We start from the raw sequence: 25,357 nt of genomic DNA on the forward strand, positions 1-25,357 counted from the left end.
ATTACAGAGGAGGCCATTTGGCCCATTCTGCCTGTGCTGTAGATCTGTGCTGTGATACTTGAGCAATGACTTACTCTTGTTCAACGGAGTTCCACTGGTATTTTGTGTAAAGGTCTATTCTGATTGGTTGTTAAATGCGTCATGGTAGGTGAGGAAGGAGCAGTCTGAGAAGATGGGTCTGCAGGAAGCTCTGGAGAAACAGAACAAGAGTTTACAACGGTTCAGTGAAGGTAACAGTTTATACTCTATTCACTGCGGGAAGCTGCTCTCCATCATTGACTGGCTTGATGTCAGTTTGTGTAACTGCGGCCAACATCCCCACCTCAATCTCCGTCAGTCTGTCTAAATCATTGAATTGTCAGCACACACCCTTCAGCCCATCGAGTCTGTACCACCAAGTCTATGCTCATCCAGCACTTGGCTGGAAAGTTGTGAGGCTTCAAATACCCATCCAAGTACTTTTTCAAAGGTTCTGAGCTTTCCTGCCTCAATTCACCCCTCCCAAGCAGTGCATTCCAGACCCCCACCACCCTCTGGGTGAAAAGGGTTTCCTCAGCTCCCCTCTAAATCTCCTGCGTTTCACTTCTGGATTATGCCCATTTATTATAGACCCTTCAACTCAGGGGAATAGCTGCTTCCAGTCCATCCTGTCCATGTCCTGCATAATCTTACATACCTCAATCAGGTCATTCTCTGCTCCAGAGAAAACCTGACCTAATCCGGCCGCTCCTCATTAGTAAACTGTTCCATCCCAGACCACACCCTGGTGAATCTCCTTCCTACCCCCTCCAATACAATCATATCCTCGCCACAGGGCCGTGGACAGAACTGCACACCATACTCCGGACGTGGCCTAACCAGAAGGCCGACACAGCTCCAACATGGCCTGCCTGCTTGTGTAAACTTTACCACACGGATAACAGCTCTGTTCTTCCTCCCTCCCTTACGCCTTCCTTCCTTCCTTTTTTCCTTCCTTTCTTACTTCCTCCCTTCCTACATCCCTCCCTCCCTCCCTTCCTTACCTCCTTCCTTCCTTTCTTCCTCCCTTCCTTCCTTCCTTCCTTTCTTTCTTCCTTTCTTCCTTCCTCTTGCCCTCCCTTCCTTCCTTCCTTCCTTCCTTTCTTTCTTCCTTTCTTCCTTCCTCCCTCCCTCCATTCCTTCCTTCTTTCCTTTCTTTCTTCCTCCCTCCCTCCCTCTCTCCCTTCCTTCCTTTCTTTGTCTCTCTCCCTCTCTCTCTTTGTCTTACTTTCTTTCGCTTTTTTGATTTCTCTCTCTCTCTTTCTTTCTTTCTTTCCTTCTGTTTCATTCTCCTCACCTTGATACTTGGCAGAAAGGGTGCGCTGTGGGAAGGTCACAGAGATGCTGTAGAATGGGTTCGGCGAGCGGGATGGAGTATAACAAGGGTGAAAGGGGAAACTGTTCGCTTTGTAAGAATGGACTGGCGGCATTTCTTCATCAAAGTGTTGAAGTTCAGAGAGAACGAAGCTTGTTCTTCCGAAGGAAGCGCAGGAAGGTCACGTGCAAATAAAGAACTGTAGATGATGAAGATCTGAAACAAAGACAGAAAGTGCTGGAGAAGCTCAGTAGGTCATGCAGTATTCTGTGGAGGGAAAACGGAGTGAATGTTTTGGGCCCAGCGACGCTTCTTTGGGACTGGACGTGAAACATAGAACGTAGAACGTAGAACATAGAACATAGAACAATACTGTGCAGAACAGGCCCTTCGGCCCTCGATGCTGCGCTGACCTTTGAACTAATCTAAGCCCCTCCCCCTACACTATCCCATCATGATCCATATGCTTACCCAAGGACTGTTTAAATGCCCCTAATGTGGCTGAGTTAACTACATTGGCAGGCAGGGTGTTCCACGCCCTTACCACTCTCTGAGTAAAGAACCTGCCTCTCACATCTGTCTTAAATCTATCACCCCTCAATATGTAGCTATGTCCCCCTTGTACAAGCTGTCGTCATCATCCTCGGAAAAAGGCTCTCACTGTCCACCCTATCTAATCCTCTGACCATCTTGTATGTCTCTATTAAATCCCCTCTTAGCCTCCTTCTCTCCAATGACAACAGACCCAAGTCCCTCAGCCTTTCCTCATAAGGCCTTCACTCCAGACCAGGCAACATCCTGGTAAATCTCCTCCTGGTAAATGCACCTTTTCCAATGCTTCCACATCCTTCCTGTAATGGAGTGACCAGAACTGCATGCAATATTCCAAGTGAGACGGCACTAGCGTTTCCACTCCACAGACGCTGCCAGAGGGACTGGGTTTCTTTGGGAAGTTATTGTGCAATTTCTGTGCAGATAACATGGTGTGGAGCTGGATGAACACAGCAGGTCAAGCAGCATCAGAGGAGCAGGAAAGCTGACATTTCGGGTCTAGACCCGTCTTCAGATTCTTTTTCATGAGGAAGGGTTTAGGCCTGAAACGTCAACCTTCCTGCTCCTCTGATGCTGCTTGGCCTGCTGTGTTCATCCAGCTCCACACCTAGTTATCTCAGATTCTCCAGCATCGGCATTTCCTACTATCTCTGTACCATAGCATGTGGCCTAAAGAGCTGAAGCTCCCAGACACCGTCTTAACTTGAGTCACACAGCACACAATTAATTTAATATTAGTGCAGACATAGATGTGACTGAGCCTGCAATGTTTATAATGATAATAAGTTGCGATAAGTATTTGTTGGATCTTTCAATATCATGTTACCCACTTCCCAGTTTTTGATGTAATGAGGGGCAATAGAAGTATCGCTGCTAAGGGTAAATGTACCCCCTCTGAGGGCAAACACACATTGTTCTCCATTCCCCTGCACACCACCATATCCCCTCCCCAAAATGAGATGCCTCCCCCTGCCCCAACAGGAACAAACCTGATGTTTGTACAAATAATCTCACCGCAGTCTCCTCGTTGGTGACCCGCGAATACGAGGACCTCAGGCAACATCTGCAGCTGGAGCAGGACCTTCGAAAGCAGGCAGAGAGCTACGCCCATCAGGTCAGTGAGTGGGAAGTGTGAGGCAGCGGGGGGATTAGAATGAAGCGCAATCAAGAGGAAGGAGAGTAACATGCGATGCAGTCAGTGTGGAATTGCCATCTGTTTTCATTGCATACCAAGCTATTGGAATAATCCCAGCTGATGTCATTCGTAGACCAGTCAGCAATGAAATCTAAAGACTGAAATCTGGCTTGATAGATTGGTTTTGGCTTTAATGGGATGGTCTTTCACTGAAACATTGGTGAGTAATGCTGCAGATTCAACAATTTTAAAAATTAAACTGTATGTTTTTATTTAAAGAAATGAAGACAAAATGGAATGAACTAAACAGCTTACATCTAACACAAATTTAATGAATTTGAAATGTGCAGTAAATTACAATCCCATTAATCCCAATGCACACCTATACACTGCTCACACCAGAGGGGATTACTTTCTCTTTCACATTTATCATGCTTACTTTAACTGTGGTATTTAATTTAACTTCGGCATCTTGAGAATATGACATTCTCTTCCTGGAGCTTTTGTGGAACTGAGCTTAGACTTTCTCAGCTTCAAATATTTCCAACAGGAAGTAACACACAAAAGTGTAACCATACAGTTATTGTCTAGAACTTCTAAACTAACCTCCTATTTCCTAATAGTCCAATACTGCCTCCCTTCCCCAGGAGAAGCTATTTTACATAACAAAATAAAAACCAAAAGAACCATGGATGCTGTAAATCAGGAACAAAAACAGAAGTTGCTGGAAAAGCTCAGCAGGTCTGGCAGCATCTGTGAAGAACTAAAGTCCCAGTTAACGTTTTGGGTCCAGTGACCCTTCCTCAGAACTGATGGTGGCTGGAAGAATGTTGACAATGAGGTCAATTGTATTATTCATCCCACTCCAAAAGAGAGACCAGCAAAAGCTGGGCTATATGCAGCGTGGGAATGGAGAGGGACAGGAGGCAGAGTCAGGACACTGGACTGCTCTTGTTTTAAAAAGGCTGTGTTTCTTTTAAAGGGAGATTATTTCCTCTCAAACCCCACCTTTCACTCTCTCACTCCCTCTCTCTGTCCCTCGTCCCGAGTTACAGATGCGGGTGAAGAAGCAGGAAGCCACTCGGCAAAGTATAATCCTGCTGGAAAACACAAGTCCAAGCATGCCACTTCTCAAAGCCCTGGAAGAGGTGGCCAACGTTACAAAGGCCTTGGAGGAAGAAAAGTTCAAACACCAGCAGCAGGTCAGTCATGTCAGGATGGGGTTGCAGCTCACAGGGGTTAGGAATGGGGGTCTCTCTTCACCGACCCCCATCTCAGTCCTGGAATTCCCTCCCTAAGGGTACTATGGGGCTGCCTATAGCACATGGACTGCCCACCACCTTCTCAAGGGCAACTAGGGACGGGCGCAATAAGTGCTAGCCCAGTCAGCAATTCAGCAGATCAATACAAAATGTCTCCCCTTAACCCCCACATCAGTCTCTCCCTGACCCCCTCTCAGTCTCTCTACCTGCCCCCCTCTCAGTCTCTCTCCCTGACCCCCTCTCAGTCTCTCCCTGACGCCCCTCTCAGTCTCTCCCTGACGCCCCTCTCAGTCTCTCTACCTGACCCCCTCTCAGTCTCTCTACCTGCCCCCCTCTCAGTCTCTCTCCCTGACCCCCTCTCAGTCTCTCTCCCTGACCCCCTCTCAGTCTCTCTCCCTGACCCCCTCTCAGTCTCTCTCCCTGACCCCCTCTCAGTCTCTCCCTGACGCCCCTCTCAGTCTCTCTCCCTGACCCCCTCTCAGTCTCTCTCCCTGTCCCCCTCTCAGTCTCTCTCCCTGTCCCCTCTCAGTCTCTCTCCCTGACCCCCTCTCAGTCTCTCCCTGACGCCCCTCTCAGTCTCTCTCCCTGACCCCCTCTCAGTCTCTCTACCTGCCCCCCTCTCAGTCTCTCTCCCTGTCCCCTCTCAGTCTCTCTCCCTGACCCCCTCTCAGTCTCTCCCTGACGCCCCTCTCAGTCTCTCTACCTGCCCCCCTCTCAGTCTCTCTCCCTGTCCCCTCTCAGTCTCTCCCAGACACCCCTCTCAGTCTCTCTCCCTGACGCCCCTCTCAGTCTCTCTCCCTGCCCCCTTCTCAGTCTCTCTCCCTGCCCCACTCTCAGTCTCTCCCTGACACCCCTCTCAGTCTCTCTCCCTGCCCCCCTCTCAGTCTCTCCCTGACGCCCCTCTCAGTCTCTCTCCCTGCCCCCCTCTCAGTCTCTCTCCCTGACACCCCCCTCTCAGTCTCTCTCCCTGACACCCCCCTCAGTCTCTCTCCCTGCCCCCTCTCAGTCTCTCCCTGACGCCCCCCTCAGTCTCTCCCTGCCCCCTCTCAGTCTCTCCCTGATGCCCCCCTCAGTCTCTCTCCCTGCCCCACTCTCAGTCTCTCCCTGACACCCCTCAGTCTCCCATTTGCTCTGACAGCCTCTCAGTCTCTCCCTGATACCCCCCCAGTCTCCCCCCTCTCTCTAACACCCTTCAGTCTCTCCCTGACCCTTCCCCCAGCATCTCTCTCTCTCCCTGATACCCCTCAGTCTCTCCCTGATCTCCCCCCCATCTCCCTCACTCTCTGAGCCCCCCTCCATCTGTCTCCCTGACCCCCCTCAATCTCTCTCCCTAAAACCCCCTCAGTCTCTCTCCCTAACCCCCTCTCAGTCTCTCCCTGACCCTTCCCCCAGGATCTCTCTCTTCCTGATCCCCCTCAGACTCTCCAGAATCTCCCTACTGTCTCTCTCGCTCTCTGACACCCCTCAGCCTCTCTCCCTAACTGCCCCTCAGCCTCACTCCCTAACCGCCCCCCAGTCTTTCTCCCTGGCTACCCTCCCAGTCACTCTCCTTGACCCCCTCTCAGTTTGTCTCCCTGAGCCGCTCTCAGTCTCTCCCTGACTCCCTCAGTCTCTCCCTGATCTCCCCCGACCGTCTCCCTCGCTCTCTGGCCCCTCTTAGTCTCTCTCCCTAACCCCCTCTCAGTTTCTCTCCCTGAGCCCCTCTCAGTCTCTCCCTGAAAACCCACCACTCCCTCCTCAGTCTCCCCACTGCTCTATCAGAGACAGGGACACTACCGCAGCACCATGACAGCCCTCAGCAGCTGTTGAATATTAAGTGCATTATTTAAATTTGGAATCTAATTCTCGCCTCATTAACAGTGAGCGTGCAATCCTCCAATTGCAGAGAAAAACCCATCTGGTTCACTAATGCCCTTTAGGGAAGGAAACTGCCATCCTTACCTGGTCTGGGCTACATGTGACTCCAGGCCCACAGCAATGTGGTTGGCTCGTTTCTGCCCTCTGGACAATTAGGAATGTGGTCTAGCCACTGACACCTGTATCCCTGCATTTTAAATTGCCCTAAGGATGCGACAGGTGCTATATAAATGCTTATTCCGGAAGTCACTTGCAGCGTTGGTTGTACAGACAGATAAGGTGCAGATGAAATTGAAGACCGTGCGATGAGATTGCGAGTGTTTCCCCATGGGAAGGGGGGCTCCCTGTACGGATAGAGTGAGCCTGGCTGAGCGACAGCCTCACTGCCTCCCTATATACAGAACAAAATGCCTGATTCACCTTTAATGACAGGTCAATGAGCTGCAGAAACAGATTGAAGAATCGAATTCCAAGCAGGAAACTGAGCGGCTTCAGATGCTGCTGTGCTTAGCGGAGGATGAGAAAGAGGAGATGGCAACGAAACTCAAGGAGGCCGAGAGAAGGAGCACGGAACTGGAGTCACAAGGTCAGAACATTGTCCATACCATTCTGGATAGAGCACACGCCTGTGCTGGGAGTGTTTGATGGGGACAGTGTAGAGGGAGCTTTACTCTGTATCTAACCCCATGCTGTCCCCTGCCCTGGGAGTGTTTGATGGGGACAGAGTATAGAGAGCTTTACTCTGTATCTAACCCCATGCTGTCCCCTGCCCTGGGAGTGTTTGATGGGGACAGTGTAGAGGGAGCTTTACTCTGGATCTAACCCTGTGCTGTCCCTGTGCTGGGAGTGTTTGATGGGGACAGAGTATAGAGAGCTTTACTCTGTATCTAACCCCGTGCTGTCCCTGCCCTGGGAGTGTTTGATGGGGACAGAGTATAGAGAGCTTTACTCTGTATCTACCCCTGTGCTGTCCCTGTGCTGGGAGTGTTTGATGGGGGACAGTGTGGAGGGAGCTTTACTCTGTATCTAACCCCGTGCTGTCCCTGCCCTGGGAGTGTTTGATGGGGACAGAGTATAGAGAGCTTTACTCTGTATTTACCCCTGTGCTGTCCCTGTGCTGGGAGTGTTTGATGGGGGACAGTGTGGAGGGAGCTTTACTCTGTATCTAACCCCGTGCTGTCCCTGCCCTGGGAGTGTTTGATGGGGACAGAGTATAGAGAGCTTTACTCTGTATCTACCCCTGTGCTGTCCCTGTGCTGGGAGTGTTTGATGGGGGACAGTGTGGAGGGAGCTTTACTCTGCATCTAACCCCGTGCTGTCCCTGCCCTGGGAGTGTTTAATGGGGACAGAGTATAGAGAGCTTTACTCTGTATCTACCCCTGTGCTGTCCCTGTGCTGGGAGTGTTTGATGGGGGATAGTGTGGAGGGAGCTTTACTCTGTATCTAACCCCGTGCTGTCCCTGTGCTAGGAGTGTTTGATGGGGACAGTGTAGAGGGAGCTTTACTCTGTATCTAACCCCGTGCCTGGCTCTCAAGGGTTTAAACTGACAGCGTAGTTTGAATTGAGAGTTTTGGAGCTGTGAAACGATGGGGAACAGTGCGAGAAGCTAATTATCTCTGAGCTTGGTGTATGCTTTCCTGTTGGGATATTTACTGAGGAGCCAGTTATATGTGAAGCAGAGGAACAGTGTGGTGGTGGGTCTGTGGGGATGAACAAGGCTAAGGTGGGGAGGGGTAGATGAGTGTGTTTTCGAGGTGGGTGCAGAGAGGCCGGCAAGGTGCACCTGGGTGAGATACAGGGAATTGTGATGTTTGGAAATTGGAAATATCATGGCTGGAGGTGACTGTGGCTCTGAAGGAGCATCTGCGTAGAGTGGGTATGAACTTGGAAATGGAAGGAAAGAGTTTGCTTCTGTATGACAACTTGCGTGACTTCAAAGCACCCTCAATCACTTTACAGCCAGGGAGTAGTATGTTGCAGAGAGAGTAGGAACTGCCGATGCTGGAGAATCTGAGATAACAAAGTGTAGAGCTGGATGAACACAGCAGGCCAAGCAGCATCAGAGGAGCAGAAGAAGGGCCTAGGCCCGAAACGTCAGCTTTCCTGTTCCTCACCTGCTGCTTGGCCTGCTGTGTTCATCCAGCTCTACACCTTGTTATCTCAGTAGTATCAGAGATAATGGGAACTGCAGATGCTGGAGAATTCCAAGATAATAAAATGTGAGGCTGGATGAACACAGCAGCCCAAGCAGCATCTCAGGAGCACAAAAGCTGATGTTTCGGGCCTAGACCCTTCATCAGAGAGGGGGATGGGGTGTGGGTTCTGGAATAAATAGGGAGAGAGGGGGAGGCGGACCGAAGATGGAGAGAAAAGAAGATAGGTGGAGAGAGTGTAGGTGGGGAGGTAGGGAGGGGATAGGTCAGTCCAGGGAAGACGGACAGGTCAAGGAGGTGGGATGAGGTTAGCAGGTAGATGGGGGTGTGGCTTGGGGTGGGAGGAAGGGATGGGTGAGAGGAAGAACAGGTTAGGGAGGCAGAGACAGGTTGGACTGGTTTTGGGATGCAGTGGGTGGGGGGGAAGAGCTGGGCTAGTTGTGTGGTGCAGTGGGGGGAGGGGACGAACTCATATTCCGCCTGGGAACCCTGCAGCCTAATGGTATCAATGTGGACTTCACCAGTTTCAAAATCTCCCCTTCCCCTACTGCATCCCTAAACCAGCCCAGTTCGTCCCCTCCCCCCCACTGCATCCCAAAACCAGTCCAACCTGTCTCTGCCTCCCTAACCGGTTCTTCCTCTCACCCATCCCTTCCTCCCACCTCAAGCCGCACCCCCATCTCCTACCTACTAACCTCATCCCACCTCCTTGACCTGTCCGTCTTCCCTGGACTGACCTATCCCCTCCCTACCTCCCCACCTACACTCTCTCCACCTATCTTCTTTTCTCTCCATCTTCGGTCCGCCTCCCCCTCTCTCCCTATTTATTCCAGAACCCTCACCCCATCCCCCTCTCTGATGAAGGGTCTAGGCCCGAAACGTCAGCTTTTGTGCTCCTGAGATGCTGCTTGGCCTGCTGTGTTCATCCAGCCTCACATTTTATTATCTCAGTAGTATGTTGTTGCGATTTTGAGGACTGAGAGAACACGCACACAGAACGCATCTGTTTCAACTCAATAAAATCAGAGACCCTGGTTCATTTCTCAAGGCAATGTCTTGACCAATCAGAATTAACCTGCCTGCTTTAAAATGTAAGTAAATTGTGTCAGTTAACTATCAGTCATCAGACACATGTTTCATCCTCTACCCGTTGCTCGATAACTGGTCTCCACTCATGCAGTCTAAACATTGCCTTCTCTTTCCCTTTGTATTTCTTGTGAATTATCCTGATGCCATGTGGCGGCACAGTGGCTCAGTGGTTAGCACTGCAGCCTCACAGTGCCAGGGACCTGGGTTCGATTCCACCCTCAGGTGACTGTCTGTGTGGAGTTTGCACATTCTCCCCGTGTCTGCGTGGGTTTCCTCCGGGTGCTCCGTTTTCCTCCCACAGTCCAAAGATGTGCCGGCTAGGTGGATTGGCCATGCTAAATTGCCCGTAGTGTTCAGGGATGTGTGGAATAGTTGGATTAGACACAGAAAATACAAGGTAATGGGATGGATCTGGGTGGGATGCCCTCAGAAGAGTTGTGTCGACTTGATGGGCTGCTTGGCCTGTTTCCACGCTGTAGGGATTCTATGAAACTTGTACCTGAGATTATTAACACACCGTCAACAAGTTCAAATGGTCCCAGCTGCAATTAGTTTGGCTCACTGGATTACTGGGCCAACAATATTACCACCACCCTGTCACCTTCACATTTTATTAATCAAAACATGACTTCGGAAGCCACAGGATAAACTTTACAAAGACTTGAGTGATTTGAACAGCAGGCCTTTCCCACAACTTCAGATCATTTACAATATGGTTCGAGTGGAGTCATTTTACTCACGGTATGTGATAGTCTGAAACGGGTGAAATTCCATCCTCTGCTCCAGTGTCACTGAATCGGGCCTGAAATGTACCTTCATTTATGTTTCTTTGCTTCCAGTGAAGGATCTTCAGGAGAAGCTTACATCAGCAGAGGGATCAGTGATGGAGGAAGCGATGAGACATCCTGTGCCTCCACCTCCACCCCCACCCCCACCTCTACCACCGCCTCTTCCACGTGAATCTCCAGCTAAGTAAGCACCAGCGATCTACAGGCCCTTCCAGACCCAGCTCACAAACCTCGCGTCCTCTACTTCCCACTCTCCCTCCTCAGCCTCTCTCAACTCACCATCCTCCTCAGCTCAATCACCCCCCCCCCAACATTCATCCCCCTTCTCAACCCTCACCCTCTTATCTCCCACTGCCCCCTCAATTCCACCACACCCAGTATCTGTCCCTCTCCTCGTTCTCGCACTGCCTCACTCTCCTGCTCCTTGCCTGTCCGCGTTCCTCACTCTGGCTCTCCCATCACCCTCCCCTCATTCTCACCTCCTTCATGCCCACCTCTCTCACTCCCAGCTCACTTCCCCCTCCATTCTCCTCCCTCATGCCCCCCTCACTTGTCCCTCCCCATCCGTCACATCCCTCTCCTTCCCATGCCCCTCCCCACCATTTCTCTGGCTGCCGTTCGCGCACTTTGACCCTCCTGTTCCCAGCCTGCTCTCCTGCTCCAGCCTCCTTTCTCAGGAGAGGCCACTGTTGACCAAGTTTCTGGTGAAGTGTATGTTTTCCTGATGAGATTGTGTTCGCACCCCACCCCCCACCCCCAACAGCCCATTGGCCGAGTTACTGAAGAGAAGGCAAAAGAATCCGACAGGGGATGGGCCGAACACACAAGGTGAGCGAATCCAGTGTCACAGGGGCAACTAATTCCCCGCACTTGGGGGGCATATTTATTGGGGTTCCACAGAGCCCCCAACGTGACTGAATGGGCATTTTATCAGCTGGATAATGTATGTAATGGATCAGGGGGCTTACTGATCTCAAGGGGTTGGGGGTGGTCTCCGATTCCTGGGCACAATGGTCCTTGGGCCCTGTGTTAGGATTTTAGGATCTTGAGTGTCACAGGGCCAAACCCTGGGATATATGGAGACATCTACCCAAGATCCAGACTCCTACCAGCCATTCCAGGCTGTGACAGCAATATATAAAGAACGACAATCTGCATTTATGTAGCCACCCTGAAAGGACAGTTCCCACCCTGTCATCTTGCTATCACAGTTAACAGAATGGTTATGCACAGACAAGGAGAAATTTTAAAAAACTGAGACCCACACCTAGCTCCTCAGTAAATAGTCCAATACTAAACAGGGATACTAAGCTGTAAGGCCCTCTGACGTTGTCATCTATAGCCCAGTACAATTCCAGTCTCCCCAGTCCAAACAGTGCAACTTGATCAACTTGGCTCCCATGGCCCCCAGGACTGCCGTCCCCCACCAGTCCCCACTATCAGTCGGTTATTGCTCCATGTTGACAATGATGAGAAGAAGCCATCCTCTCACCCCCTGCCCATCTGCCTGGCTCTGATCTCCTGTTGCAACCATGGGTTCGTTTAAACCCTTTCTGGATTGGTCAAGGCTACCTGACATCAGTGAGGTCACCAAGTCCATCCAAGCTACAGCTGGGGGTCATTCAAAGCACAGACCCACATTGTTCAGGAGTGTCCCACACAGGAACATTGAAGCTGAGCCCCATTTAACCACTGACTGGTCTATCGCTGGGCTAACTGTGACGATGCACATTCTCAAGAAAAAGAATGTTAAGTCTTCCATTATCAAGTGCTTCATGACACAAAATATGACGTCAAATCTCATCAGGAGACCCTAGGGACAGGTGACCCAAAGCCTGGCCCATGAGATTTTCTGGGGCCATTGTAAAGAAGGAGGGTGAGGTGGTGAGTTTGGCCTGGTGCAGTGAATTCCTGTCAACACTCACAGTCCAAACCACGTTCCTGTACATGGGGTCAGCTCCAATATCGAAGGTCCCTGTCCAGAAGCTACAGGATCCTAGGCCTTGCTGATACTCTGGTCGAATAGTGAAGGCGTGCTGCACCATTAGAGATATTGCTTCTGGGTAAGCATTATAGACTTCATGATATTATTCCAAGTAAGAGCAGGGACATTATCCTTGGCTAACGCTTATCGCCCAACAACCTCGCTAAAAGAAAAGTAGGTGATCTGGCCATTTATGCATTGCCATTTGTGGGATCTTGCTGTGCACAATTTAGCTGCCATGTTACCTGCATCACAATGATAGCCCCAGTTCCAAAACCCTCAGAAGCTGTAAAATTTTCAGACAACATGAGGTCTTGAGAAGTGCATTTAAATTCAAGCAAAATCTTGAGTTAATATAATGCAAGCCAACTTCAACCATTAATTAACCAGAACCTCCCTCTCTTTTCTCTTCAGTATCGCTGACAAAACGCACATTCTGTCATAGCTTATCATCAGAACAATTTGTAAGAATACCAATTTGAGGGGGAAACCGTGAGAGGAGTGTGCTGATTGGCAGAGATGCTGCCGTTGAGCATGCACCAGTTACCGGTGATTGACAGTTAACATCCACGCATGGTTTAAAATTTCAATCAGGTTGACTCTGATTGGTCAAAACATTGCCCTGATCTCTCTTCACTCTTTCCAGACTCAGTCAGCCTCAATGATCTCAAGGTGAAAGCTGTGAATGAGATGATGGAGAGGATCAAAACTGGTGTCATCCTGAAACCCACCAAAAGGAAGATGGAGGTACGATGATGCAGGGGTCAAATCAGCAAACCCTTACAGCCAGAAACAAAAACAGAAGCTGCTGCAAAAAGCTCAGCAGGTCTGGCAGCGTCTGTGAAGAAGAAATTCAGAGTAAACGTTTCGGGTCAAGTGGCCCTTCCTCGGAATAAAGGGTCACTTGACCCGAAACGGTAACTCTGAGTTTTCTCTTACCTGTCTTCGTTCCTGATTTGCAGCATCTGCAGTTCTTCTGGTTTCTAATCTTGCAGCCATGTTTATTCAGGCCATTGCGTTTCTTTGAAATTGGCCTGACACGCTAACCCTCTCCATGACCCCACACACCGAGCCTCTTGCAGAACATAGAATATAGAACATAGAAAAGTACAGCACAGACTTTTCCCCAGGGCAGGATTGACCGCCACGAGGGGTCATAGTTTTAAGGTGTTAGGAGGGAACGTCAGAGGGAGTTTCTTCACCCAGAGAGTTGTGAGCGCATGGAATAGTTTACCAGTGGCAGTCGTGGAAGCGGAGTCATTAGTGACATTTAAGTGATTGCTGGACATGCACATGGACAGCAGTGAAGTGAGGGGAATGTAGGTTAGGTTATTTTATTTTTGGATTAGGATTATTCCACTGCACAACATCGTGGGCCGAAGGGCCTGTATTGTGCTGTACTTTTCTATGTTCTATGTTCAGTACAGGCCCTCTGGCCCACGATGTTGTGCCATGGAATAATCCTAATCCAGAAATAAAATAACCTAACCAACATTCCCCTCAGCACTGACACCACTCAGCACTGACCTCCAGGCAGAATGCTTACCATCTACAACCACTCCCCTGGGGAAAAAGCCTCTGACTAACCATTCTATCTGTGCCTCTCAAAATTTTGTAAACATCTTATCAGGTGGTCCCTCAGCGTTCAATGTTCAGTGAAGACAAGTCAGGTTTGTCCAATCTCTCCTTTATAGCTAATACCACACACCCCACCCCCCCAAACCAGGCAACGTCCTGGTGAATGAGTTACATGAGCTAGTTTCCACTCTTGTAGAACTCTGCCTGAATCTGGGGGGAGTTTGGAGAAATGAAACAAACACATCAACAAACTGTATCAGTGATAATGGGAACTGCAGATGCTGGAGAATCCAAGATAATAAAATGTGAGGCTGGATGAACACAGCAGGCCCAGCAGCATCTCAGGAGCACAAAAGCTGACGTTTCGGGCCTAGACCCTTCATCAGAGAGGGGGATGGGGTGAGGGTTCTGGAATAAATAGGGAGAGAGGGGGAGGCGGACCGAAGATGGAGAGAAAAGAAGATAAGTGGAGAGGAGAGTATAAGTGGGGAGGTAGGAGGCAGATAGGTCAGCCCAGGGAAGATGGACACGTCAAGGAGGTGGGATGAGGTTAGTAGGTAGATGGGGGTGCGGCTTGGGGTGGGAGGAAGGGATGGGTGAGAGGAAGAACAGGTTAGGGAGGCAGAGACAGGTTGGACTGGTTTTGGGATGCATTGGGTGGAGGGGAAGAGCTGGGCTGGTTGTGTGGTGCAGTGGGGGGAGGGGACGAACTAGGCTGGTTTTGGGATGCGGTGGGGGAAGGGGAGATTTTGAAGCTGGGGAAGTCCACATTGATACCATTGGGCTGCAGGGTTCCCAAGCGGAATATGAGTTGCTGTTCCTGCAACCTTCGGGTGTCATCATTATGGCACTGCAGGAGGCCCATGATGGACATGTCGTCTAAAGAATGGGAGGGGGAGTGGAAATGGTTCACGACTAGGAGGTGCAGTTGTTTATTGCGAACCGAACGGAGGTGTTCTGCAAAGCGGTCCCCAAGCCTCCGCTTGGTTTCCCCAATGTAGAGGAAGCCACACCGGGTACAATGGATGCAGTATACCACATTGGCAGATGTGCAGGTGAACCTCTGCTTAATATGGAAAGTCATCTTGGGACCTGGGATAGGGGTGAGGGAGGAGGTGTGGGGGCAAGTGTAGCACTTCCTGTGGTTGCAGGGGAAGGTGCCGGGTGTGGTGGGGTTGGAGGGCAGTGTGGAGCGAACAAGGGAGTCACGGAGAGAGTGGTCTCTTGGGAAAGCAGACAATGGTGGGGACCCCATCCTTGTCTGCTTTCCGGAGAGACCACTCTCTCCGTGACTCCCTTGTTCGCTCCACACTGCCCTCCAACCCCACCACATCCGGCACCTTCCCCTGCAACCACAGGAAGTGCTACACTTGCCCCCACACCTCCTCCCTCACCCCTATCCCAGGCCCCAAGATGACTTTCCATATTAAGCAGAGGTTCACCTGCACATCTGCCAATGTGGTATACTGCATCCATTGTACCCGGTGTGGCTTCCTCTACATTGGGGAAACCAAGCGGAGGCTTGGGGACCGCTTTGCAGAACACCTCCGTTCGGTTCGCAATAAACAACTGCACCTCCTAGTCGTGAACCATTTCCACTCCCCCTCCCATTCTTTAGACGACATGTCCATCATGGGCCTCCTGCAGTGCCATAATGATGACACCCGAAGGTTGCAGGAACAGCAACTCATATTCCGCTTGGGAACAGTGCAGCCCAATGGTATCAATGTGGACTTCGCCAGCTTCAAAATCTCCCCTCCCCCCCCCACCGCTTCCCAAAACCAGCCCAGTTCGTCCCCTTCCCCCACTGCACCACACAACCAGCCCAGCTCATCCCCTCCTCCCACTGCATCCCAAAACCAGTCCAGCCTGTCTCTGCCTCCCTAACCTGTTCTTCCTCTCACCCATCCCTTCCTCCCACTCCAAGCCACACCTCCATTTCCTACTTACTAACCTCATCCGACCCCCTTGACCTGTCCGTCTTCCCTGGACTGACCTATCCCCTCCCTACCTCCCCACCTATACTCTCCTCTCCACCTATCTTCTTTTCTCTCCATCTTCGGTCTGCCTCCCCCTCTCTCCCTATTTATTCCAGAACCCTCACCCCATCCCCCTCTCTGATGGGTCTAGGCCCGAAACGTCAGCTTTTGTGCTCCTGAAATGCTGCTGGGCCTGCTGTGTTCATCCAGCTCCACACTTTATTAACATGGTTCAAGCAGGCAGCTCACCCCCACTTTCTGAAGGGCAGAGACAGTCTGGTCTAGCCAACAACACCAAATCCCATGAGAGCATTATAAGAAAAAATACCCAAGGTCTCTAAGTGACTAGTTTTGTGGCCTTACCACTAATCACTGAGCTATCTCCAAGACTTTGACATTCTTCCTAAAGTGCTGTCCCCAAAATCGTCCACCGTACACCAGCTGAGGTGCTATGTGAAGGTTTGATGTGGCTTTCCTGCTGTTGTAGCCCATGCCTTTATTTCTAAGCCAAGTATCCCATACACTTTCTTAATTACTTTACCAATCTGTCTTTTATCACTGGCTAGGAAGCATTTGTTGCCCAGAGCGCAGTCAACCACGTTGCTGTGGGTCTGGAGTCACATGTCAGCCAGACCAGGTAAGGATGGCAGTTTCCTTCCCTAAAGGACATTAGTGAACCAGATGGGTTTTTCCCAACAATCGACAATGGATTCATGGTCATCATTAGATTCTTAATTCCAGATATTTTATTGGATTCAAATTCCACAATCTGCCATGGTGGGATTCAAACATGGGTCTCTGGAACGTTGTCTGGGTTAATGGTCCAGTGATAATACCACGAGGCCATTGCCTCCCCCTTATTACCAGCAGAGAATTCTGAATCCCTTTATTATTGAACCCTCTTATTTTTTCCCTTATGTTGCTACTTTGAACCTTATATTATGATCACTATTGCCTAGATTCTTCCCCACTGGAACATCCTGCACTTGCCCTCTATTACTGCTCCAGCGTTGTTTCTACCTTCATTGAGATAGGAACATACAGATTAAGCAAGCTCGACTGTGCCTATTTTAAGAATCTCTCACCTTCTTTGCCCTTACTCTAATTTTCTTTTGAGTATTAGGGCAATTGATTACTCTATCAATAAGTTTTAGTATTATTATGCCTCTCTAACATTTGCTTACAGACTTGAATCTGAACCTCCTCATATTTGGGTGTATCTCAGCAGACTCAGTGATGTATCAGCTTCTTTAATGTTCTTAGGCTCTCATCAAGTACATTCCATTTTCTGACTATACACTGTGCCCACACACTCTCTAACTGAATTGTCCACCAAAGCCTGCAATCTTTCACATCGAGAAGGATAAGGGCAGCAAAATGTGGGAAAACCAAAGAACAAAGAAAATTATAGCACAGGAACAGGCCCTTCAGCCCTCCAAGCCTGCGCCGATCCAGATCCTCGAACTAAACCTGTCGGCTATTTTCCAAGGATCTGTATCCCTCTGCTCCCTGCCCATCCATGTATCTGTCTAGTTACATCTTAAATGATGCTATCGTGCCCGCCTCTACCACCTCCGCTGGCAACGCATTCCAGGCGCCCACCACCCTCTGTGTAAAGAACTTTCCACGCACATCTCCCTTAAATTTTCCTCCTCTCACTTTGAACTCATGACCCCTAGTAATTGAGTCTCCCACTCTGGGGGAAAAAGCTTCTTGCTATCCACCCTGTCTATACCCCTCATGAATTTGTAGACCTCAGTAAGGTCCCCCTCAACCTCCATCTTTCTAACGTAAATAATCCTAATCTATTCAACCTCTCTTCATAGCTAGCACCCTCCAAAGCAGGCAACATCCCGGTGAACCTCCTCTGCACCCTCTCCAAAGCATCCACATCCTTTTGGTAATGTGGCGACCAGAACTGTACACAGTACTCCAAATGTGGTCGAACCAAAGTCCTAAAGAACTCTAACATGACCTGTCCGATGAAGGAAAGCATGTCGTATGCCGCCTTGACCACTCTATCGACCTGCGTTGCCACCTTCAGGGTACAATGGACCTGAACACCCAGATCTCTCTGTTCATCAATTTTCCTCAGGGCTTTTCCATTTACCGTAGAATTCAGTCCAGAATTGGATCTTCCAAAATGCATCACCTCGCATTTGCCCGGATTGAACTCCATCTACTGTTTCTCCGGCCAACTCTCCAATCTATCTATATTCTGCTGTAATTTCTGACAGTTCTCTTCACTATCAGCTACTCCACCAATCTTAGGATCATCTGCAAATTTGCTGATCAGACCATCTATACCTTCCTCCAGATCATTTACATAGATCACAAACAACAGTGGTCCCAGCACAGATCCCTGTGGAACACCACTGATCACAGGTCTCCATTTTGAGAAACTCCCTTCCACTACTACCCTCTGGACCTGGGGACTTGTCCACCCCAATGCCTTTTAAAATACCCGACATTTACCCCTCTCCTTATGCTGACTTGACTTGGAGTAATCAAAAATCTATCCCTAACCTCAACATCCGTCGCATCCCTCTCCTCGGTGAACACCAATGCAAAGTACTCGTTAAGGATCTCACTCATTTTCTTTGACTCCTCACATAACGTCCCTCCTTTGTCCTTGAGTGTGACAACCCTTCCTCTCGTTACCCACTTGCTCCTTATGTACGAATAATAGACTTTGGAATTTTCCTTAACCCTGTTTGCTAAAGATATTTCATGACCCCTTTTAGCCCTGTTAATTCTTCGTTTCAGACTGGTCCTACTTTTCCGATATTCTTCCAAAGCTTCGTCTGTCTTCAGTCGCCTGGACCTTATGTATGCTTCCTTTTTCCTCTTTGCTCATCTCACAATTTCACCTGTCATCCATGGCTCCCAAATCTTGCCCTTTCTATCTCTCATTTTCATAGGGGCATGTCTGTCCTGCACTCTAATCAACCTCTCTTTAAAAGCTTCCCACATATCAAATGTGGATTTACACTCAAACAGCTGCTCCCAATCCACATTCCCCAGCTCCTACCAAACTTTGCTATAACTGGCCGTCCCCCAGTTCAGCACTCTTCCTCTGGGACTGCACTCATCTTTGTCCATCAGTATTCTAAAACTTACGGAATTGTGATCACTATTCCCAAAGTAATACCCTACTGAAACTTCAACAACCTGGCCGGGTTCATTCCCCAGCACCAGGTCCAGTATGGCCCCCTCCCGAGTTGGACTACATACATACTGCTCTAGAAAACCCTCCTGGACATACCTTACAATTTCTGCTCCATTTTGCCCCCTAACACTGAGTGAATCCCAGTCAATGTTGGGAAAATTAAAATCTCCCATCACCACCACCCTGTTTCTCCTACACCTTTCCATTATCTGTTCACATATTTGTGCCTCTATCTCACGCTCGCTGTTGGGAGGCCTGTAGTACAGCCCCAACATTGTTACTGTATCCTTCCTATTTCTGAGTTCTACCCATATTGCCTCACTGCTTGAGTCCTCCATGGGGTCCTCCTTCAGTGCGGCGATGATATCGTCTTTGACCGTTACTGCAACTCTTCCACCCCTTTTACCGTCCTCTCTATCCCGCCTGAAGCATCGATATCCTGGGACAACTAATTGCCAATCATGCCCTTCCCTCAACCAAGTCTCAGTAATAGCAATAACATCATACTTCCAGGTTACAACCACCTTCAAGATTCCCTCCAAACCACTCACCATCCTGATTTGGAAATATACCGCTGTCCCTTCACTGTCGCTGGGTCAAAATCTTGGAACTCCCTCCTTAATGGCATTGTGGGTTAACCCACAGCTCTGGCCTGCTCAAACTTTCCTTATAAGGCACCCCCTTCATTCCCGGAAACTTCTCTGGACAACTTCCAATGTGAATATATCATTCCTTATGTAGGATTATACACAGAAACTGTCGGTGTGGTCTTGCAAGAGTTTTGTACAAATGCAGCATAATTGTCTGCATCCTTATGCTCCAGTCCTTTAGATATGAAAGTCAGCATTCCATTGGCCTTCCTGACTATTTTCTGCACCTGTTCATGGCATTTTAAAGAGCAATGCACCGGAATCTCTAAATCTTACTGTACATCCACCATATTTACCGTTGTGTCTTCTGAAAAATACCCTGAGCTATCCTTTCTCACTTAGAAATGGATAACCTCACACCTACTTGTATTAAAATCCACCTGCTACAGCTCTGCCTATTCGGCTAATCAATCAACTTCCTGCTGTAATTTTGTAATGTCTGAGCCCTTAATGAATATTGTGAATGTTTGAGGCTCCGACTTAGATCCCTGTGAGACGCCACTTGTCACATCCTGCCAATTTGAACACTTTATCTATTTTTGTGGCCTGCCACTCAACTAATTTCCTACCCATGTCAGGAATTTGCCTACAATTAATTCTACCTTAGCTAGCAGTCTCTTGTGTGGGGCTTCCTTCTGGAAGTCTAAATAAACAAGATCCATTAAATTACCTCTGTCCATCACCATTGCCACCTCTTCAAAAAACTGATGTTCATCAGGCATGACCTCTCCTTCATGAATGAGCAGATGATCTGATTTAATGAGGGGTAATTCTTGGCCAGGTTATTGGGAATAGGTTCCTGGTTTCCTTTCGAACAGTACAGTGGGGCATTTTGTATCTGACAGGGCAGTCAGTTTAACATATTTGTGAGGGACCATACCACCGACAGTGCAGCACTCCCTCCCACTCCCACAGTGGGATCGAACACACATCCTTCCTTCTGCCTGAGAGATGACAGTGCTACAGCCTGAAACATAAGTGGCACATTGTGTCAGAATTTCAATTCGGTTGACAACCAACTGTTTAAAACAAAAATGACCTGAGAAAACTGCTGTAAAAACCCATCTATTCACCAACATGCTTCAGGGAAGGGCTCCAGGCCTACAGTCATTGATCCTTAGCTGTCCACTATTTGTAGAGAGGGTTCACAGAATTGTTTACTTGCAGAATCCTTACAGTGTGGAAACAGGCCATTCAGCCCAACAAGTCCACACTGACCCTCCAAAGAGAATCTCACCAAGACCCACGCCACCATCCCCCATCCCCCCCCCCCCCCCCCCCCCCCCCAATCCAGTCCCTGTACTCCCACATAAACCATGGCTGACCCACCTAGCATACACATCCCTGGGCACTATGGGCAATTTAGCATGGCCAACCCACCCTAACCTGTACATCTTTGCAACTGTGAGGATCTGGGCTTAGCAACATGGAGAAGGAATATTAAAAATAACTTTCTGCTATGGGGGGACTGACCTGCACGTTCCTGTCCACAGCTGCTGGATCCAAAACCTTCAGCCGGTGGGAACGAAGGGAGTGCAGTACACGAGCTGAAAGGCATGCTGGTAGGTAAGGAACCTGACCCTGACAGCAGGTCATGGGTTAAAGTTCAGGCAACATGAGGACTGACTGGTGGAGTCCAGGGTGCAGGGAAAGGGGCCCTGAGTTTTGATGGGAAGTGAGCCTGGAGCTGAGGAATGTTAAATCAGTTCAGACTGGGAAGCGGGAAATTCTCACTAACTTAGTCTGCTGTTCTGCAGCTGGTCAACAGTAAAAAGGGGTTGGAGGAGAATGGAGTGGGCAAAGGCTGCAGACAGGCTGTGGAGAGAAAGTCCACCTTCATCACAGTCAGACGGGAGGCCATTTGTAACATTGTGTAGAACCATTTCAGTCCTGAGGCAGAAATAGGAACCTGGCAGGAAGGATTCAGTGTGGAATCCTGGGAAGGATGGGGACAGATTTTTGGGGGTGTGGCGGTATTCTCAAGCGCTTTGAGTTCCCGACGGCAAAAGTTTGGCTTTTAAGGGCTGCTTTGCTGGTGTGGATAACCCAAGTGTAAAATCCCGTTTGAAGGATTCAATGACAAACAGAAAGATCCGGCAATCCAGTTGGAAAAGTGAGAAGAAACAGAGTGAGCTGGAAACCATCTTACTGAGGCGGAGAAGGGTAACCGACACGAAAACAATTTCGGGAGAAGAAGACACGGAAAATCCAGGTATGGATCACAGAGACCGGGCAGGAGGCACAGTGAACTGGGAAGAGGGAGCGATGGAACACGGGGAGGAAGGGAAAGAGGGAGATATGCAGTGAGGGGACTAGTTCAAGTTGTGTGTTTAATGGATGCCACAAGTTAAATGGAAAGCAAGTTACAGCAGATGTATGGGTCCATTATATAGAAATTTATCTCCAAAACCATTCCCTTTTTTCTTCAGGAGAATGTACCCACTATAATTTGCAGTTACAAGTTACTATACCATGGTCAACAGAAAGAATGATCATGAATTAATCAAGTAGTGTGATAGTTCAGGTCAGTTCCACTTTCATCAGTCTCCACTTACGCACCACACACATTTAATTTGTGCAGGTCTTCTAGCGTACATGGAATAGTGTAGGTTAGAAGGGCTTCAGATCGGTATGACAGGTCGGCACAACATCGAGGGCCGAAGGGCCTGGGCTGTGCTGTAATGTTCTATGTTCTACGTGTGTGCCATTGTCATTTGCTGGTTATCTGGTAACAACTTATTACTCCTTCTCCTCCAATGAGTGTCTTTCCCCCGACGAGTTCTGTTCTTGTGGTAACTACCCTTGCTGAACCCTTTCTTCTGGGGGCAGTGAACCCCTGTGACAGATAATGGCTCTGCTCTCAGCGCCGATAGTGAGGTCACATCTTCTTAATCAGCCGGCTGCAGTGAAGGCACAGTTTCTCTAAGTATGTAAATAGAACATAGAACATAGAACATAGAACAGTACAGCACAGAATAGGCCCTTCAGCCCACAATGTTGTGCCGACCATTGATCCTCATGTATGCACCCTCAAATTTCTGTGACCATATGCATGTCCAGCAGTCTCTTAAATGACCCCAATGACCTTGCTTCCACAACTGCTGCTGGCAACGCATTCCATGCTCTCACAACTCTCTGCGTAAAGAACCTGCCTCTGACATCCCCTCTATACTTTCCACCAACCAGCTTAAAACTATGACCCCTCGTGCTAGCCATTTCTGCCCTGGGAAATAGTCTCTGGCTATCAACTCTATCTATGCCTCTCATTATCTTGTATACCTCAATTAGGTCCCCTCTCCTCCTCCTTTTCTCCAATGAAAAGAGACCGAGCTCAGTCAACCTCTCTTCATAAGGTAAGCCCTCCAGTCCAGGCAGCATCCTGGTAAACCTCCTCTGAACCCTCTCCAAAGCATCCACATCTTTCCTATAATAGGGCGCCCAGAACTGGACGCAGTATTCCAAGTGTACTGTAAATGTGTACTGTTGTGACAATATACTCTGGTCCTTCACATTTATTTTGTACAATTGAGGTGAAAACTGCTCTGTTTGATCCCAAGATGCCATTTAGGCTGACTGTTGTTGAGAGTGTTGAATGTTTGCACTCTGAATGGTTTCCCAATGCTCAACTCTGGTGAACATTCAGTGAAATTTGGCTTTCTCACACTTCACCTTGACTCCTGTCACTACTTCAGGCTTCAGTAGTACAAAGTGACACTTAGCTTTACACAGGACTAGATGTGTTTCTTCACCAAAGTATTGTCTTATTTCCATCTGTGGTGGACTTCTCTATTTCTTTGTCATCAGTAACTATCTAGCTTGCTTAGATTGGTACTCACAGCAGGTACTGCACCTAATCTCACACCTTCGCCTCATTGCCAGTGGAGTATTTTTCTTCCGTACCACAAATGCACTTGATGTGTAATAAGGAAGACTTGATTAGGGACCACAAGGTGAAGGAACCCCTAGTGAGCAGTGACAGTAATATGATAGAATTCGCCCTGCAGTTTGAGGGGGAGGAGCTGGAATTAGATGCAACAGTATTACAACAGGACCTACAAAGACTTGAATAAGAAGCTGACCAGGATGGTTTACCCTAGCAGGGAGGATGGTGGAGCAGCAATGATAAGAGTTTCTGGGGTAATTTGAGGGGGTCAGCAGAAATTCATCCCGAGGAAGGAGGAACATATTAAAGGGAGGATGAGGCAATCACAGCTGACAACAGAAACCAGGGACAGCATAAAAGCAAAAGGAAAAAACATACAATGTGGTACAGATTAGTGGGAAGCCGAAGGATTGGGAAGGCTTTAAAAAGCAGCAGAGGATAAGTGAAAAAGCAATAAAGGAGACAAAAATTGAATAAGGGGTAAACTAATTATAAATACTAACAATTGCAAGAGGCTTTTTTCAGACACACAAAAGGCATGTGAGAGGCAAGAATGATATAGTACTGCTGGAAAACAAGACTGGAGAAGTAGGAATGGGGAATGCAGGTTGAGGAACCGAATAGGCACTTTTTAAAATTCATGCATGGGATATGGGAGTCGCTGGCTGCCCAGCACTGCTTGTCCATCCCTAGTTGCCCCTTGAGAAGGTGGGGGTGAGCTGCCTTCTTGAGCTGCTGCAGTCTGTGTGCTATGGGTTGACCCACAATGCTATGAGGGAGGGAATTCCAGGATTTTGGCCCAGTGACACTGAAGGAGCAGCTGCAGTCCATATCCCTCTATTCCCTGCCCATTCATATATCTGTCAAGACGTCTCTTAAACGTTGCCATTATTTCTGCTTCTGCTACCTCATTCCAGGCACTTCCACCTTCTGTTTAAAACAAAAACTTGCCTCTCACATCTCCTTTACCCTCCTTTTTACCTATAACCTATGTCGCCTGGTAATTAATATTTCTACCCTGGGGAAAAGACTCCAGCTGTCCATTCTACCTCTGCCCCTCACCATTTTGTAAACCTCTGTCATTCCTGGATAGTACCCCTGCACTGCTCAGAGTTGACTACTTTTCCCAGCATTCAGTGTGGAACGTCACACACAGGGAGAGTGTGAGGTTATGGAGATAGAGGATTGGGGACACTGAGGGAGAGAGGGCCAGTGTTTACAGTGAGGAACAATACTGACTAGAGTGGAATTGATAATAACAGAAATGGATGCAGAATGGCTTGTGGAGGAAGGAATGGGAGACAGTGAGTGACAGATTGGATGAGCGAGATAGACAAAGGGGAGAGAGAGAAAGGCCAGAGAGAGAGTGAAGGAAGGAGGGAGAGAGGGAGGTGGAGACAGAGATTGAGTGAAACCTTGCTCCCTGTTCCACAGCAGCACCTCCTGCAGGCCAATGTGAATCAAAGAACCCCGCGCTAACCTCAGCCTCCAGCAGGATCTCACTGAAGGGCTTGAAGAGAGCCATGTGTGTTCAACAGAGCCGACGGACCTCAGAGATCACAGCCCTGAACAGGAGGAGCTCAGAGCAGCCGGAGAAACCAGCAAAACCATGAGGGGCTGGGATACCAACACAGTCTGTCATTCCAATCAGGCGGCTTTCCAAATATTCTCTCTCTCTCTTGTCTAATGCAGAATAAAGCAGCTATCACCGGAATATAGTGTATAACTATGTTAAATCAGCCTGCAGAGAGAAGGAATGAGCACGTGTCCCTGTTCCCAATGTAGGAGCACATTACTGCAATCTGAACTCAAAACGCTGCGTCGTCTAAACTCGCAATGTTAGCTCCGTCTCCACGGATACGGCCTGAGCCTCTGTGATCTGCAGCGTCTGTTGTTTTCTGTCCCTATCGCCCAGATCGCTGACTGTCCGAGCCGGTCTCTGTT

At 48.9% G+C, this 25,357-nt stretch overlaps 1 protein-coding gene across 9 annotated transcripts in view; it reads left to right on the plus strand.

Moving 5' to 3' along the window:
* LOC125455654 (shootin-1-like) overlaps positions 1-25,127 on the plus strand; it is a 45,516-nt gene extending 20,389 nt beyond the window's left edge. For 4 of the 9 annotated variants that reach the window (XM_059651652.1, XM_059651656.1, XM_059651664.1 and 1 more), the window contains 10 exons: positions 149-230; positions 2,905-2,999; positions 4,076-4,222; positions 6,572-6,725; positions 10,222-10,354; positions 10,934-10,998; positions 12,801-12,901; positions 21,024-21,092; positions 21,601-21,742; positions 24,848-25,127. In XM_059651652.1, the coding sequence (XP_059507635.1) occupies positions 149-230; positions 2,905-2,999; positions 4,076-4,222; positions 6,572-6,725; positions 10,222-10,354; positions 10,934-10,998; positions 12,801-12,901; positions 21,024-21,092; positions 21,601-21,742; positions 24,848-25,026 (1,167 nt within the window). In that variant the 3' untranslated portion in view covers positions 25,027-25,127. Of the gene's footprint in view, positions 1-148; positions 231-2,904; positions 3,000-4,075; positions 4,223-6,571; positions 6,726-10,221; positions 10,355-10,933; positions 10,999-12,800; positions 12,902-21,023; positions 21,097-21,600; positions 21,743-24,847 lie in introns of all 9 variants that reach the window. The other 5 variants (XR_009446792.1, XR_009446789.1, XM_059651655.1 and 2 more) reach the window with 5 other exon arrangements.
* Positions 25,128-25,357: the final 230 nt, after the last annotated feature.

The sequence above is a fragment of the Stegostoma tigrinum genome, chromosome 1 (genome assembly GCF_030684315.1).
Source record: "Stegostoma tigrinum isolate sSteTig4 chromosome 1, sSteTig4.hap1, whole genome shotgun sequence".
Classification (NCBI taxonomy): domain Eukaryota; kingdom Metazoa; phylum Chordata; class Chondrichthyes; order Orectolobiformes; family Stegostomatidae; genus Stegostoma; species Stegostoma tigrinum.